The sequence below is a fragment of the Benincasa hispida genome, chromosome 6 (assembly GCF_009727055.1).
Source record: "Benincasa hispida cultivar B227 chromosome 6, ASM972705v1, whole genome shotgun sequence".
In the NCBI taxonomy this organism is placed as follows: domain Eukaryota; kingdom Viridiplantae; phylum Streptophyta; class Magnoliopsida; order Cucurbitales; family Cucurbitaceae; genus Benincasa; species Benincasa hispida.
Genome location: NC_052354.1, coordinates 2,976,555 through 2,992,204, shown reverse-complemented (window position 1 = coordinate 2,992,204; position 15,650 = coordinate 2,976,555). Strand labels below are relative to the sequence as shown.

The 15,650-nt window shown below is 31.2% G+C and overlaps 1 protein-coding gene across 3 annotated transcripts; it reads left to right on the top strand.

Moving 5' to 3' along the window:
* The first annotated feature begins 3,363 nt into the window (after window positions 1–3,363).
* LOC120079746 (RNA-binding protein 24) lies at window positions 3,364–9,143 on the top strand. 3 transcript variants are annotated; one of them, XM_039034111.1, is made up of 6 exons: window positions 3,364–3,832; window positions 3,937–4,069; window positions 4,464–4,623; window positions 5,115–5,151; window positions 6,628–6,919; window positions 7,505–9,143. In XM_039034111.1, the coding sequence occupies exons 1-6, from the start codon at window positions 3,650–3,652 to the stop codon at window positions 7,543–7,545; spliced, it is 846 nt and encodes a 281-aa protein (XP_038890039.1). In that variant the 5' UTR covers window positions 3,364–3,649; the 3' UTR covers window positions 7,546–9,143. The 3 variants fall into 3 exon arrangements, with proteins under 3 accessions (XP_038890039.1, XP_038890037.1, XP_038890038.1); XM_039034109.1 differs by having other exon boundaries at window positions 3,365–3,832; window positions 4,440–4,623; XM_039034110.1 differs by having other exon boundaries at window positions 3,365–3,832; window positions 4,440–4,623; window positions 7,485–9,143.
* The last annotated feature ends 6,507 nt before the right edge of the window (window positions 9,144–15,650 follow it).

Below are 15,650 nucleotides of genomic sequence, written 5' to 3'. Positions count from 1 at the left end.
AACATATACTTAATTTGATTGACAAACAAAACACCGAATGGAGAGATTGGACATTTTTCCTACCTATCTTCCCTCTCCAAAAACATTTTCCATCTATGTAAAAGATTTTCATTAAGAAAAACCTTGTGGGGTAAAACTTTCCCATATGCAATCTTAAAATAATAAATTAGTATTAACCTATCCATCTATTTATATATTATCAGCTATAATGTATAAAATTTTAATCTAGTCTACAATACATTTACATAAGTTGCAACATAAAATGAAGAATCCAATCCTTTTATCTAGTGGGTACGTTGTTTATGTGAAATTTTTTGACACCCCTAATATGTTACCTCAAGGTGACTTTTTTCTTAAAAAAAGGAAGAAAAAGATAGTTACCATTGGGGGGAAAAAAATATACAATTTTGTGGTCCTTGGGCAGAAAATACGAAAAAAAAAAAAATTGGGGGTATGAATCGTTAATTAAAACACCACTATTTTTTCTTTTGTTAAATTATAAATTTCGTGTTTGATTTTTTTCTCCTTTGTCTGTATATGTTTCTAAATTTTGAAAAGTATCTAATACCTTTTTAAATCTTAAATTTTGTATTTTATAAGTTCTTTGATCTTTAAAAAAAACATCTAATAGATTGAGATATTTGATATTTTTTAAATTAACAAATCTACTATACATAAAATTAAATTTTGTATCGACATGAATTAAACATTTGTGTTGTTCAATAATAATAATTAAAAAAACTATTAGATATAAAACTGAACTTACGAGACACTTTTAGAAAATCAAGAATTTATTAGACACAAAATTAAAAGTTTAATAGCTTTATTAGACACTTTTAAAATTTATGAGCTTGTTTAACACAAATTTAAAAGTTCATATGGCTATGATTGTATAGATTAGCCAATTGGTTGAAATTTTATATCCTAAACCCTACCCTTTATAAAGTTAATTCAAATATCATTTCGACTCCTATACTCTGAAGTTTGTTCAACTTTAGTTGTTGTATTTTAAATTATCTAATTTTAGTCACTGTAGTTTCGATAAATCTTAAATTTAGTCGACATTGCTAGTTTATTAATTATTGATATTTTAAAAAGAAATGGTTTGTTATACATTAACATATTTAGTATAATTTCTTAAAACATACTACTTTTCTTGCATTGAACTAATTTCGGTAAATTTTAAAATTAAATTTTGAAGAATAAATTTAGGATGGAATGAAAGTATGAAGACAAAAATGGAACATTTTAACATTTTTTACCTTAGGGAAAAAAAAAAAGATGAAAGAAATAGTGAGTGAGAGTGATGTATGCAAATTGGATGAAAGAAAAGATAGGGTGTTAGTTGATTTTCCACAAATAGGGAAAAAAGAAGAAAAGAGAACAAAATGAATCTATCATTAGTGGGAAAGAAGAAACCTAGCTGGATTTGGACCCTTTGGTTCGTGGAACGGATCGGGTCGGGTCGGTTCAGTGGGACCATCTGCTCAGGTGTACTGTACCTATCCACATCCATCACTGGTTCTGTTGACCTTTGACCTTTCTCAAAATTCCCGTTCCGTTTTTTCACTTCTTCCTTGGTTCCGTTCCGTACTAGCCACTATCTTTATCCCTCCATTCTGTGTACAGCTAAGCTCTGACAATGAAATGGCACTTTCTGTAATTATCTTCAAACTCTAAGGGTATTTTTATATTCTCTTTCTTCCCCCACACCCTTAAAATAGTCGAAAGGACAGCGATGACGGACATAATAATACACCCTCTCCCCTTCTGACACACCCACGTCCATCATGGCGCGTGCTCTCATTTCCCTCCTTCTTTCTCAATTATACCCATTACTCCCCACGCGCCCCCTCATCGCGCGTGTAGTTCCCTACTTAATCTATTAAAGCCTAAATATATAATATACTGTACCACCCTCCTTATTCTTTTACCCAAATTCTCAATTTTGTATTAACCTCAATATAGTTATATAGTCATAGTATTACATTTTGGATAAAAGTTTAGTGTTTAGATTCACTTTCATATGTTATTAAATCAAAATTATAAAAGAAAATTCTTGATTTTCTTCTAAATTAATCAATTTGAACCTAACTCAATTGATTTAAAAAATATATTATTTAATAAAATAACATAAATTCAAATCTTCATCATACCTATGTTATTAAATTCTGAAAAATATGTTAGAAAAAAATTGATAAATTACTATTTTATTGATATATTTAGACATGTAAACATGTACTACTTCAATACACTACTTTACATGGCTCATAAAAACTCAAGGAGTTTGTTAGCAAAATTTCAACCTATTGATTGAAAATATTATATATATTTTTTTCAAAGTGATAAGTCTATATCCATGCTTTGCTCATTAATGTATATCTATGTCAATAATATTATAGTTTAATGACACCATTACCTTTATCTTAACAAAATCATTTTTTTAGATTAAAATATCATTTTGATTTCTATATTTTAAAGTTTGTTCAATTTTAGTCCATATATTTTTAATTGTTCGATTTAGTTCATACACTTTAAATTAATCTTAAACTTAATTTGCAATGTTATTTTATTATTGATTTTTAATTTTTTTATTATCTATTAGCATTTTTACCATAAAATTTGAAAACAAATTACATATTATATCTCTTTGCATGAAAATTATTATTACTATCTAACCAATTTCTATATAAATTAACTTGAAAAATTTTCACATATAGAAAAAATGTCAAATTATTTACAAAAATAACAAAAAAATATTGATAGATACTGATAGTTTATCACTAATAGACTTCTATCAGTTTCTATCACTGATAGACTTTTACCAGTGTCTATACTTCTATTAGTTTCTATATAGACATTGATAGACATCTATTAGACTCTATCAATCTCTATCAAAGAAGATTAAATTTTTACTATTTCGTGTAAATAATTTTACTGATTTTTTTTTCTATATTTTAGAATCTCCCAATTAATTTTGAGGGACTAAATTAAAATTTTTTTAAAGTACATATTACTAAAATTAGAGAATTAAAAATATAGAGATCAAAATTAAATATAAGGACTAAAATGGTAGTTTTTTTTTAAGTGGGAAAAACTGATTGAGAAATTTGAATTAAAATAAATTAGAAAAAGAATGAAGAGTAAAATGATATAATTAAGGCAAAAGAAATAAGAAAAAAGAGGAAAAAGAAAAAATGGTGGGCTCTCTTGTCTGAATATAATTTTCACGTCCGTATTACAAGAGGGTCTTTCTTGCCTCCCCCTTCTCGATTCTTTCTTTCCACTTTAACCAATAAATAAAATAAAAATAGTTTAATTTAATTAAAATTTTCCATTTTAATTATTTTTTGGTATGTAAACTTTTGCTTTCCCTTCCCTCCTTCCCTTAGCCATCTCTCATTTCACTTTCTTCCTTTTGTTTTCATCTGTGACCTAATTCTCTATCTCTCTTCTTCTTCTTCTTCTTCTTCTTCTTCATCTTCTTCTTTCTCATCCTATTCCTCATTCCATCTCTCTTGATCTAACCCTTTCAAACACGAAATCTTGACACAAATTTAGGAAATAGTTTGTGGGATTTAAGAATCTGATCTTGCAAAGATTTCTGTTTTTTGTTTTTTTTTGGGTTTCTTTTTAAATTTTGAAGATCATGACTCCTTCTAATTTGGCAAGTCAATTTGGTGATACCACTTATACTAAGGTATTTGTTGGTGGGTTGGCTTGGGAAACTCACAAAGACACTATGAAGAAATACTTTGAACAATTTGGTGATATCTTGGAGGCTGTTGTTATTACTGACAAGGCCACTGGTCGATCCAAAGGCTATGGATTTGTACTCTTCTTTCTTTCCTTCTTATTTCTTTTTCTTTTATTTCCCCTTCTTTCTCGTAACTAAGGGTTTTCCTTTTTTTTCTTTTTTCTTTTTTCTTTTTACAGGTCACGTTTCGAGAACCCGATGCCGCCATGAGAGCTTGCGTTGATGCCGCTCCGGTCATCGATGGCCGACGAGCCAATTGCAATCTTGCTTCTCTTGGTGTTCAAAGATCCAAACCTTCCACGCCTAAACACGGTATATTCTACTACACTTAGATCTACCCATTATTTCATTTGGTAACCATTTGATTCTTATTTTTCTTTTCTTTTCTTTCATAGTAAACAACTCTAAATATTTGCAAATATAGCACAACATACAAAAAAAAAATTACGAATATAAAAAAATTTAGATCCAACTCTGAGAATCAATCACTTATAGACTAGACCATATTCCTATAAGCTATCACTGATAAATTTTACTATATCTTAATTATTATTAACCTAAGTGGATAACAACTAAAAAATGAAATGATTTGATGTTTGGAATTGTGAAACATAAGTTATAAGAATATATATGTAAGTATGGTTGATTTGTTTTTGATGTGTTTAAAATTTGTGTTTTAAAGAGAAAAAGAAATGGGAATTGACAGGAGGAGGAGGAGGAGGAGGAGGAGTAGGAGGAAGAAATTTTAGGGTATTGAGCTCAAATTTCCAGACTGGTTTTGGAGGGAATGTTGGATCAGCTTTTCATTCACCAACAACTTTCCCTCATTATGCTATCCACCAAGGGATCCCTTACAATCTCTATGGGTAATTTTTCTTTTCTTTTCTTTTCTTTTTTCTTTTTTTTTTTTTTAAAAAAAAAAGAAAAATTCTCTATTTAATAATTTTATACTTTTGTTTATTTTTTCTCTCTCTACAACGTGACTTGCCAACTCATTTCTTCACTTTACTTTATGACTAACAATAAAGTCTTTTTTTTTTCCCTTCTTAATCACTCTAAATTATTTCATATTGTTTCCTCTTTAAGTTACTACTCATTTTATTTTCATCTTATTTATGCATTCAATTTACTGCATGCATGCCATTGCATGTATCTATCTACATTCATTAATTGGGTAGTTCAAAATTTTACTTCTTTTTAAATAAAGAAAATTGATAAATATAACAAATTTTCATTATCTATCAAAATCGATCACATTTTGTTGTAGTTGAAAGTATTTTAAGTAGTTTTATTATTTAAAATAATTATCCTAAAAATTTCTTGTTAATTAATTTATTATTCTTGGTGTTTTTTTTAGGTACTCTTCCTATTCGCCCGACTACACTTACCCCACGGTTTGTACAAACTTATCCTTTTATCTTTAAATTAAAAAATAAAATGGAATAGTTATTGGGAAGAAATAAATAAATAAATAATAGTAATAATAAAAGGGTTTTGTTGAAGAAAGATAGTAAAAAAAAATGGGTCACTTTTGAATATAAAAAAATAAATCAAAATATTTACAAAATATAGCAAAAATTTAAAACTATCAATGATCCATGTTGTTAGACACTGATAAATTTCTATCAGTGTCTATCAACGTCTATCATTCATAGTTCTGAAATTTTACTATATTCTATAAATATTTTCAGTAATTTTACCATTTAAAATAATTTTCCTACCCAAATTGTAATATTGGTTTGGGAGTGGAGAATGCTATAATTGGAAGTGAATTGAAATGAAGAATGTGTACATAATTTGTGGTCAAACTGTTGAAAAAGTGAAAGTTAGAGAGAACCAATCTGATGTTCCTTCTCTTGTCGTTTTATCCGACAGTTTTTGTTTCTTCATTTAATATTCTGTAACAGTAAATCACTTTAGTTACATTTTTTTTTTTTTTATTTTATTTTATGGGTCATTGTTACAGTTTTCGTTTTACACGTTCTTTCATGCACATAACCATGAAACTGCCTTCTCCAAGCCCACCATTTCAAATAGAAGAGAAAAATATTTTACATTTATTTTCCCACTAATCTTTGCGTATTTTATTAAATTATTTAATCATAATTTATAACTTGTTTTTTAAAATTTTTTTAGATGTGAATAGTAAAAAATGATGCACAAAAATAGGTAATATTCGAAATGCATTCAAGTATTTCATAATATATATATATATATATTTACCTTGTTTACTTTGTATTGAAATGAGATGCATGTGATTAGGCTGGACGTAATCATTAACTTGTATTGACTTTTATATATATATATATATATTTCTTTGTGATTGCATGGAGTTTGATATAATCTAGACACCACTTATTATTTATTTGAAATTTTGGAGACGTTTGGGGCAAAAATTATTTTAAGAGTATAATAACCACTTAAATATCATTTCAAAACCCTCAATTAACTACATTCAATATTATTTCAGAACCCTCATTTGCTACAACATTTACTATTTGGTACAGTTTTTACTATATTACATGTATCAATTTTTTATTCTTTGCTACAATTTTTATTATTTACTTCTCAAACTAAAATAGTTTACACCTTAAACACATACTATTATGATATAAACGAAAATAATCTACATTCTAAGTACAAAACATTATAACCTAACTATAATAAATTAGGACTATAACAACTAATTCTTTATCCCAAATGTCTCCTTTATATTTTAGTAAAAAAACACACATTAAACGGCTGAATTTTTATTCATGAATATGAAATATTATCAATTATCATGGACATAAGCTTAAAAAAAATGTGAATGAAAATGGGAAGGGTTTATTATTATTTATGTTTTGGGTTTTTCTGGATTAAATTTTCAGAGCTATTACAATGTGTACGGCGGGGCAACTGCACAGTACCCAATGTACGGTACGGGTCCCGGCGGCATATTGAGCGGAGCGGCGGCAGCAGCAGCGGCATTCTACCCTTATTTCCAATTCGGGGAAGGCAGCGGTGGCGGTGGTTCAGGGCAGCACGGGTATGGGGTTCAGTACCCTCACCATCTGTTTCAGTACTCGACGGCGATTAATTCAAGTGCTGCAACAACTTTCTCTCAGCATTATGCTGCTCCTCCTATGTCTCTGCCTCCCACGCCCCCCACCTTGCCATCAGGTTTGTTTACCCGTTTGATAATTATTTGTTTCTATGTATCAACATTTTCGATTGAAAAATAAAAAAAATAAGTAAACATATAAAAATGAATAGAGTTTATTCTTCAAAAACAGAAAATATAAAATAAAGATTTTAGCAAGATTACCATTTTGTTTGCACTCTCTCAATTTCTTTACTTTTTTTTTTTTTTTAATTCTCAAAACTTAACATGCAATTCAGATATCAAAAAATTGATTTTACACTTAGGGTTAATTCTAATTGCTTGGAAGAATGATTAGAAAAAGAATTAGGATACATTTTAAGAAATTAGAAAATAAATGTTAATAGGCTAAGGCTTTCATAAATTTCTAAAAATAACTGACTAAACTTTTCTTTTTCCCTCAACTCGTTAAGTATTATGTCGTATCATCTAACTATTGGTTGTATTTATACATCCAATAACTCAAGAAATCATCTAATAAGTAAATATATTGAGTTTTTTTTTTTTTTTTTTTTTTTTTTTTTTTTTTTTTTAAATTTAAGTTGGGAAAAATGTGAAAGAAAGACATACTAATATCTTTGACAGTGTTTTTTGCTATTCCACAGGCGTGACCATGGCTCTTCCTGCACCAATCCCACATCGCTAGAGACAACAAATCTCATCATCTTCAAAATTCCTTCAAATTTGTCCCCTCACTCATCACTTAAATTCAACTCAGCCTTCGCCCTAACCATGGTTAAGTCAATCTCTTTCTCTCTAACTCATGCCTTTACAGGCCAATCCGAGCCCTCCATAGGGGCTTCCTCAATCCAACCATACCAAATCTCACCCCTCCAAAATTGGAGCAAAAATCATGCATTTCTATTTTTTTTTTATTAATCATATTAATTAGGGTTTAGAGAAAAAGAAGGGTGAAAGTGGTTCCTTTTATCAAGAGAACCAAAACCCACTTTGTGAAAAAAAAAAAAAAAAAAAAACCAATTTAGGTCATCAAGGGAATTGGCCTTTAAGTTGGTGAAATTTGCACATAACTTTTGTTTTTTAATCTTCAAAGCCTAGGAAAGACTTTAAGGATATAACAAAAATGAAAAACATTTTTCCCAAAAAAAAAAAAAAATCATTGTATATTTTATTCTAAATACCACACCCTCCTTTTTCTCAATTCCATCACTTTGAAAAAATTGGACTGAAAAAAGGGTAATATTTTTCTAATCATCATTGTAATTAAATTTCAATTAGGGAGTAATTAGATGGAGAACTTTTCAAGAAATTGGTGGGGGCAAGGGCTGCCCCTACCTTTGTCTTAAAATAGTAGTAGTTTTTTCAAAGATTAGGACCAATCACCAATCTTTAAATTTTTCCTCTTTAGTTTAGTGGAATTTTTTTTTTTTTACCCAATTAATTTAGTTGACATATTATTTCCCTTTGGTTTGGGGAATAATACTAAATCTCTTTGATTAATTAACCCTTAGCACATTAGTTATTTCTTGTAATTAAAATTTTCACCAACAATCGTGGTTGAACTTATGGGAGTTTACAACCATGTTTATTTTTGGTAAACCAAAGCACAAATATTGCTTTTTGGTTTAACTTTTTTTTTTTTTTGGTGCATTTAGGTTTCATAATTAGAAATTAATTAGGGATTAGGGTTTAAGCATGTCATGATTTTGAGATTCCATTAATGGATATTGGAAGTCTCAAAATAAGCATTTTGCATGTTAGCCCTTGGGAGATATTTGGGTTCCCTTTGGCTTCTTCTTTCACACTAACCCTACCAACCAACCAACCAACCAACCATGGTTAGGACTTAGGTCAACTTCATTTCTCTCTTTCTTCACCATGTTGCCTTTTCATAATTTCTTCACTATTCCCATTTTACCCTCTTTCATGTCATCCCCAATCATCTTCCTTTGGCTGTCTTCTTCTTCTTCTTCTCTTCTTCATGTGTCTGTGTGTTCAAGTTAGCACTTTCTCTTCATGGAGTAGGTGGGACCTTGGAAACACTTTTTCTTTTTTTTTTTTTTTTTTTAATTTTTTCTTTAAAAAAAGGGCCTTTTTCCTTTTTTTTTTTTTTTTTTCTTAATGTCTTTTCATGGTTTGTAATGTAATTAGATGCTTTAATTACTATCCTTTCTTTTATGTCAGGACTTCTACTAAGATTCAGTTCTTCATCAGCTGCTCCTTTGCAGCTGCTTGAAGAATAACCTATGTACCTCAATATTAATTGCTTCTTTCTTTCTGCTCTCTCTATTCTCTTCTTTTTATTGAACTGATGAGTTGGTCTTTTTGAGCATTATTTAGAATGACTTTTTCAAGTACTTGAAAGCATTTTCGAGCATTTAAAAATATGTTTTTAACACTTGAAAAGTATTTAAAATATTTCTAGACTCTTAAATTTGAAACACTTTAGGTCTAGTTGGTTAATTATTTGGTTTTTCGTTTTTCTTTTTTAAAGATCAAACGTATTTCTTCTCTCAATTTTTTTATAATGGTTTGCATCTTTTCTTTAATTAGATGAGTTGAATTCTTAGCCAAGTTTCAAATTTTAAATTTCAAAAACAAAGTTTTAAAAACCATTTTTTTAGTATTTTCAAAATTTGGCTTGTTTTTTTGAAAATAATGGTAAAAAAAACATATCAAAGCAAAAAAATTTGAGGTAAAAGAGGTTTATAGGCTTAATTTTCAAAAGTCAAATAGTTACTAAATGAGACTTTAGTAATTTTGTGCTTTTAATGTATAGCAAGAATTTGGATTTGGAGTATGATGAGGGTGCTATGGATGTGTCAATCGGTGCAGATCCCTCCTTTCCCGAGTATCTTGTTAAAAAAAAAATATGTATAACAAGAATTTAGTCATGAAAAATGTTTTTAAGATTTAATAAGCTGTTCCTTAAGTGTGTGTTGTTGATGCTAAATTTTGGCTACGGGAGAACGCACTTGACTTTCACGTCACATCAATAGTTAATTTGTTTGAAGGGGAGAAGAACGTGAACTGCAAAAGAGAAAACTTGTACATCAGTGTGGTGCTTGCCACATACACCTTGATGCTTAAGTCAGATAGTGAAAGAGTGTGAAAGCATAGCTCATATCAAGTTATAATGATGTATTTATAGAGAAAGTTGACCTAGGGTGTTCTCTAGGGTTTTCAAGTCGCCTTAGGATAATTTGATAACTGACCAAAACAAGGGGTGGCCGAAGCCGAGCATCTTACTTAGGCCATATTTTGGGCCTAAAATGTTACTTTGGGTTGGGCCATGCGTAAAACATGTCTCTCGTTAGGCATTTGGCAATGGTCGACCTGACCTTGACTGAGATCAAGCGTCTTTTTAGACTATATCTTGGGCCTAAAATGCTACTTTAGGTTGGTACGTGTAAAATATGCCTCATTAGGAATTTGTCAAGGGTCAGCCTCGGTCTTGCTCAAGGCCAAGGTCCAAGCCTACCCATTTTTCTAGGACCATTTTGGTTTTTAAGTTGACACTTTTGGCCCGTATCATGTTTCTTCTTGACTTTTTCATTTCTAAATGTCAATTATACCTTTCGATCCAAAATCACTCATAACGACATGTGTAAATCAATTAATTGATTAGAGAGAATTAAGAAACATTTTGGGATAAGAAATGAAGTTGTTTAGTCATGGAGTCTACCGTCAACGAGTTAATAAGTCGTGAAATTGATGGTTTTAAGTTGTGGGCCACAAACTCCTTCCAACTCTTGTAGTTCAAGCCAAACATGCCCTCAAGTGTTTGTAGACTGATAGGTTATTAAAATTGGTGTCTTATTCTAATGATTTTTTTTTTTTTTAATGGAATTCAATTCATGTCGATTCTGTGTGAAGTTGATGATCCAGCAACTGCCATTTGGGTGTGGTTGTAATTAATTTTGAGCAGTTTCCTTCCTGAGTCCTTTCATTTGGAACCTCACAGTCTGGAAATAGCGAGGCAATAATGATGCTATTTTCGAATAAAAGGGAAAACAAAAGGATCAAATTGAATCTGAACCATTGAATTATATGATTCTTTTGTTTTAGAAGCACTTATTGATTCAGAAAGCAGATCCTGTGAGCTGTGTGACTTGTATTGTGACCCACTGTTTTCCTCTCTCCTTTTTGACTTTTGAGTTAAGAGGCCCACTTTAAAGATAAAAGGAGAAAAAGTAACACTCTCAGTCTCTTCTTCTCACACCATTAACTCTCTCTCCCTTATCTGTTTCCCCCATGGGTTTTCCAACCATTTCTCCCACTCTAATATTTTAAGTAAAAGTGAAATTGCTTTGGAAAATAATGTAGATAAGTGCATGTCTGTATAAATAGTATTTCTCTAGTCTCTGTTCATTGTCTCACACTTTGAGCTCTCTATAGCTTCCTCTTGTATATATATTTTTAGTAATGTATCGTGATAGGACCCACATAATATATAAACAATCCACTAGGATCATCTCCAAGACAATCAACCAAACAATGATGGACAGCAATAAACCATAAAATTTTATAAGACTAAAAACAAATAACACACAAATTATCTGTGGAAAACCCCTTCAATGTGAATAGTAAAAACCACGAGACTTGTAAACAGTCCACCCTTATCAACTTCTCTTGTTATAATAAAATTGAGGGAAAAAGAACACAAATCAATCATACAAAGATTCACAACCCACAAATACTTTCATACATAAGAGATCAACACTTGAGAAATAAAATAATAAAAAATATTACCCAATTTTATAGATTATATACAACAACCACTACAAGAATTTTCATATTTTCCCACGCAAATAAACGTTGGGCAAAGTATTAAAAACGTCGGGATAGGTTATGCCGATGCATTTTTCTGCATCGGCATAATCGTCGTCATTCCATGTCGGGAGAAGTTCTTCCCGACGAAAACGATTTTCATCGGCATAAATACCATTTTTGGAAACACAATTGCTTACGTCGGCATATATTTTTTCCCAACAAAATACAATTTGCGTCGAGAAAAGCACAGTCCTAAACAACAAAAAATCAATTCAATATGTAGATTTCTGCCCACGTTTATTTGCGTCGGCATAAGTTGTTTATAATTTTATATATTTTTTTGTAGCACTTAAATAACCAACTTTTTATTTCCTTAATACCTAATTATGCACAAACAAAAATTAATCTTCAAACAAATCAATTGAGAATAAATATAACAAAAGTAAGCTTATATATTTAAAAATAAGACTAATATTCAATACACAAGCTATAAAATTTTACGAACAAAAGCTATATATACAATTATATTTGTGCTTTTCCAACTTCTTACAAATCCCCTATACAAAAAAAAAAGTTTAATCTTCCCTAAGCCAAAATACCCTAAGCCAAAATAAGTGAGATACTAAACCAAACTAAGTAATCATCTCACAAAATCTACTTGCAATCTAAATAAAATGATCTTTAAGAATTTAACAAACAACCTGAAATAGGAAAAACAAAATGTTTCAAATGGTTATGAGGAATGATCCCTCTCTCAAGCTACAAACATGTTGTCAATGTTCATAATTAAAACATGAACACCACAAACAAAAATTTTACTATCTAAAAACTGATTAAAATGATTATAATTAAGACGTAAACCCTTTCCTCACATTACGAGCATGTCGTAAATTCACTTAAACAAATATATAAACGCCCTTTAAACCTCCACAACTATCAGATCCCTATAAATAAGCCAAGAGCTTGTTCCTTTAAAGTCCACATTTAGGCTTCAAGATAATCTAAAACACAATTACAACATATACATCCTTCCTCCACTCTCAAGCTACGAACGTGTCCTAGTTTCACCTGAACGCCATTTAAACTACAAAGTAGCAATGAATGCATCGAAAGCGTCGAAGTGAATCCCTCCCCTCTAAATCCACCTAAATTTCTTTCAAGGCTAAACCCGTCATTCAATAGTCCTAAAAGCATATAACTCAACTCTCGGATCCCTAAAAATAAATCCAAGTACCAAGTTCCTTTAAAGTGCAAAAATAGTTACAATATATACATCCCCCTCCCCAAGCTACAAAGGTGTTCTAGTTCCACCTAATGCCATTTAAACCACAATCAACAAGTACACTAAAACACACATATTTAAAGTGGCTACCATAACGGTAGGATAGCCACAAAAAAAAGAAAAAAAACAAATGAAGTTCCTAAATCCACTACAACACTCGTATTTGAAGTGGCTACCATAACTGCAGGATCGCCACACAACAACCAAATTAAGTTTCTAGATCCACTAACCAAGAACTGAAAGTTGTCACAACGTACCTAGTTGTTCGAAGGTCCATCCCCTTACTTTTATTGCGTACCTAACTGTCTTGTGATTTCACTCAATTGATCTTGAAAACCCGAAACTACTGACTTCAACATGGCATTTTCCTCCTTTAAGCTTGTCACCTCCGCCTCAAGCTTTTCATACTTATTCCCAATATCTTTCTCAATTTATGAGGAAGATGTAAATAAATTGGGTTTTGGGTTCCATCCAAGACCTTTAGTGTGGCCTGATTGTTTTCCCAAAACCCGTTCACAAATAATTTCCTCCGTTGTTGGTTCAACTCCATCTTGTGATGACTTTCTAATCTCGTCTTGCATTGCCAACTATATTTATAATAGTTTTTTAGGTTATATATTATATATAAGGATTAATATAAAATTACGCATATATGATACAATATAACTTACTTATGCTTCTTTGGCGGCTTCGCTTATCCACCCATCCTTCTCTGAGAAGTGACTTTTGTAAAACAATTCTACTTGGCCTACTTTTTCACCCTTCTCGATCGTCTGTAATTTAATAAACAAATTTATTCTTTACATTCAACGGAAAATGAACAAAACAATAATGAATTTACATCATACCATACCAATTCATTTTACACTTGAAGAAGGAATTTCGACCCACAATAATGGTTGAAACTGAGACATTCTCTGCTCTTCTTGTTCTAGTAACATATCAAATGATTTGTTACTCCAATTATTGAGAACCTTAATATGCATCAAACTCACTAAGAAGTTCAATGAGGAAAATTTTGTACCACTAGGGTATAACGGGTTACGTTCTTCATCCATCAACTCCTAGAAAATGTTTGAAGTATCCTTTTGTTCAATGTTCTCAGGCATTTCATCTCAAGTCTTCTTCATCTTCATCATATGCCCTTTCTCTCATTGGTCCTTGCAAATCATTTAAAATATTGAACAACTCATCATTATTATTGTGTGCAGTAGTGTTACGAAATTGACTATTAAAAAACACAAAAAGGGAACGTAAATATAGAGAAGATCGACACATAGATATACGTGGTTCACTAACGATGTGTTAGCTACGTCCATGAGCAGAGGGAGAACAATATTATTAGGGAGAATGCTTTCAGAAAATTACATCAAACGATGCCTCTAGGGTTAGAAAGTTTATATAGGGCACTACTCTAAATTATAGACAAAACCCAAGTCATTCTTGAGTAATAAAAAATTATAGACAAAAAATACCTACTGCCTCCAATAGATTCAACTTTGGAAGGTCCCAACAGTCTGAATGAATATAATCAAGTGTCCCTTTTGTACGATGAACACCTCTTGGAAACTTGTTGCGATGAAGCTTCCCAAATACACAATGTTCACAGAATTCAAAATCCTACACCTTGTGCCCACAAAGAAGATCCCTTTTTGGCAAAATTTGCATCCCTTTTTCACTCATATGAACAAGTCTCATATTCCATAACTTAGTCATATCATCCTTGTGAACGACCGATAATGCAACAACAACATAACCTGTTATCGTGGAACCTAATAGAAAATACAGTGTTCCACGCTTTATGCCTTTCAGAACTACCTCAGAACCTTTATAGACATACATTGCTCCACCTTTACCTTTAAAACTATAACCCTTGCTATCGACTACACTAAAGGATATCAAACTCTTCTTCATTAGTGGAACATGCCTAACCTTTTTTAAATTGTAGAAGGCACCATTATGTGTTCGTATCTTGACTGAGCCGATTCCAACTATCTTGCACACAGCACCATTAGCCATGCTAACATTCCTTCCATCTATTTGTTGATAGGTTGAGAACCACTCTCTATTTGGAAATATATGATAAGATTCCCCATAATCAAGAACCGACATATCATCAGAATGTGAATGTTCATTCACAACTAAAGCTAGATCTCCTTCACAATCGATCTCGACTTTTTCAGAATCAATCTCAACTTGTGCAACAGAGGCGGATGCTTCCCTTTTGTCACTCTTTTCCTTCTTTTCTTGATTCCTTTTTATCTTAGGACATTCGGTTTTTCAATGCCCTTTTTCTTTACAGTAGTGACAAATATCATCTGACCTAGAACCCTTTGACTTCGAAGACTTTTTATTCTGGTTCAACTTCTGCTTACTTGAATTCCTATGTCCCTTGCTCCTTGTAGCAGCTAACCCAGATGCCTGACTTTCTGTAACTGAACTTCCTACATTCTGACTGTCCTCTCTCATAAGCAACGTGGACTTTGTATCTTCTAAGGTCAGAGTTTCTTTCCCTCCAATATGCGAGCCAACGAAAGTCTCATACGGCGGGGGCAAAGATGTCAACAAAATTAGAGCAGCATCCTCATCATCAACCTTAGCCTCTACGTTATGCAGATCTAATAAAATTTTATTTAATTGATCAAGATGGTCTCGTGGAGACATACCTTTTTGCATACGTAGATGATACAGACATTTCTTCAGAAATAACTTCTTGGTTAAAGATTTCTTCATGT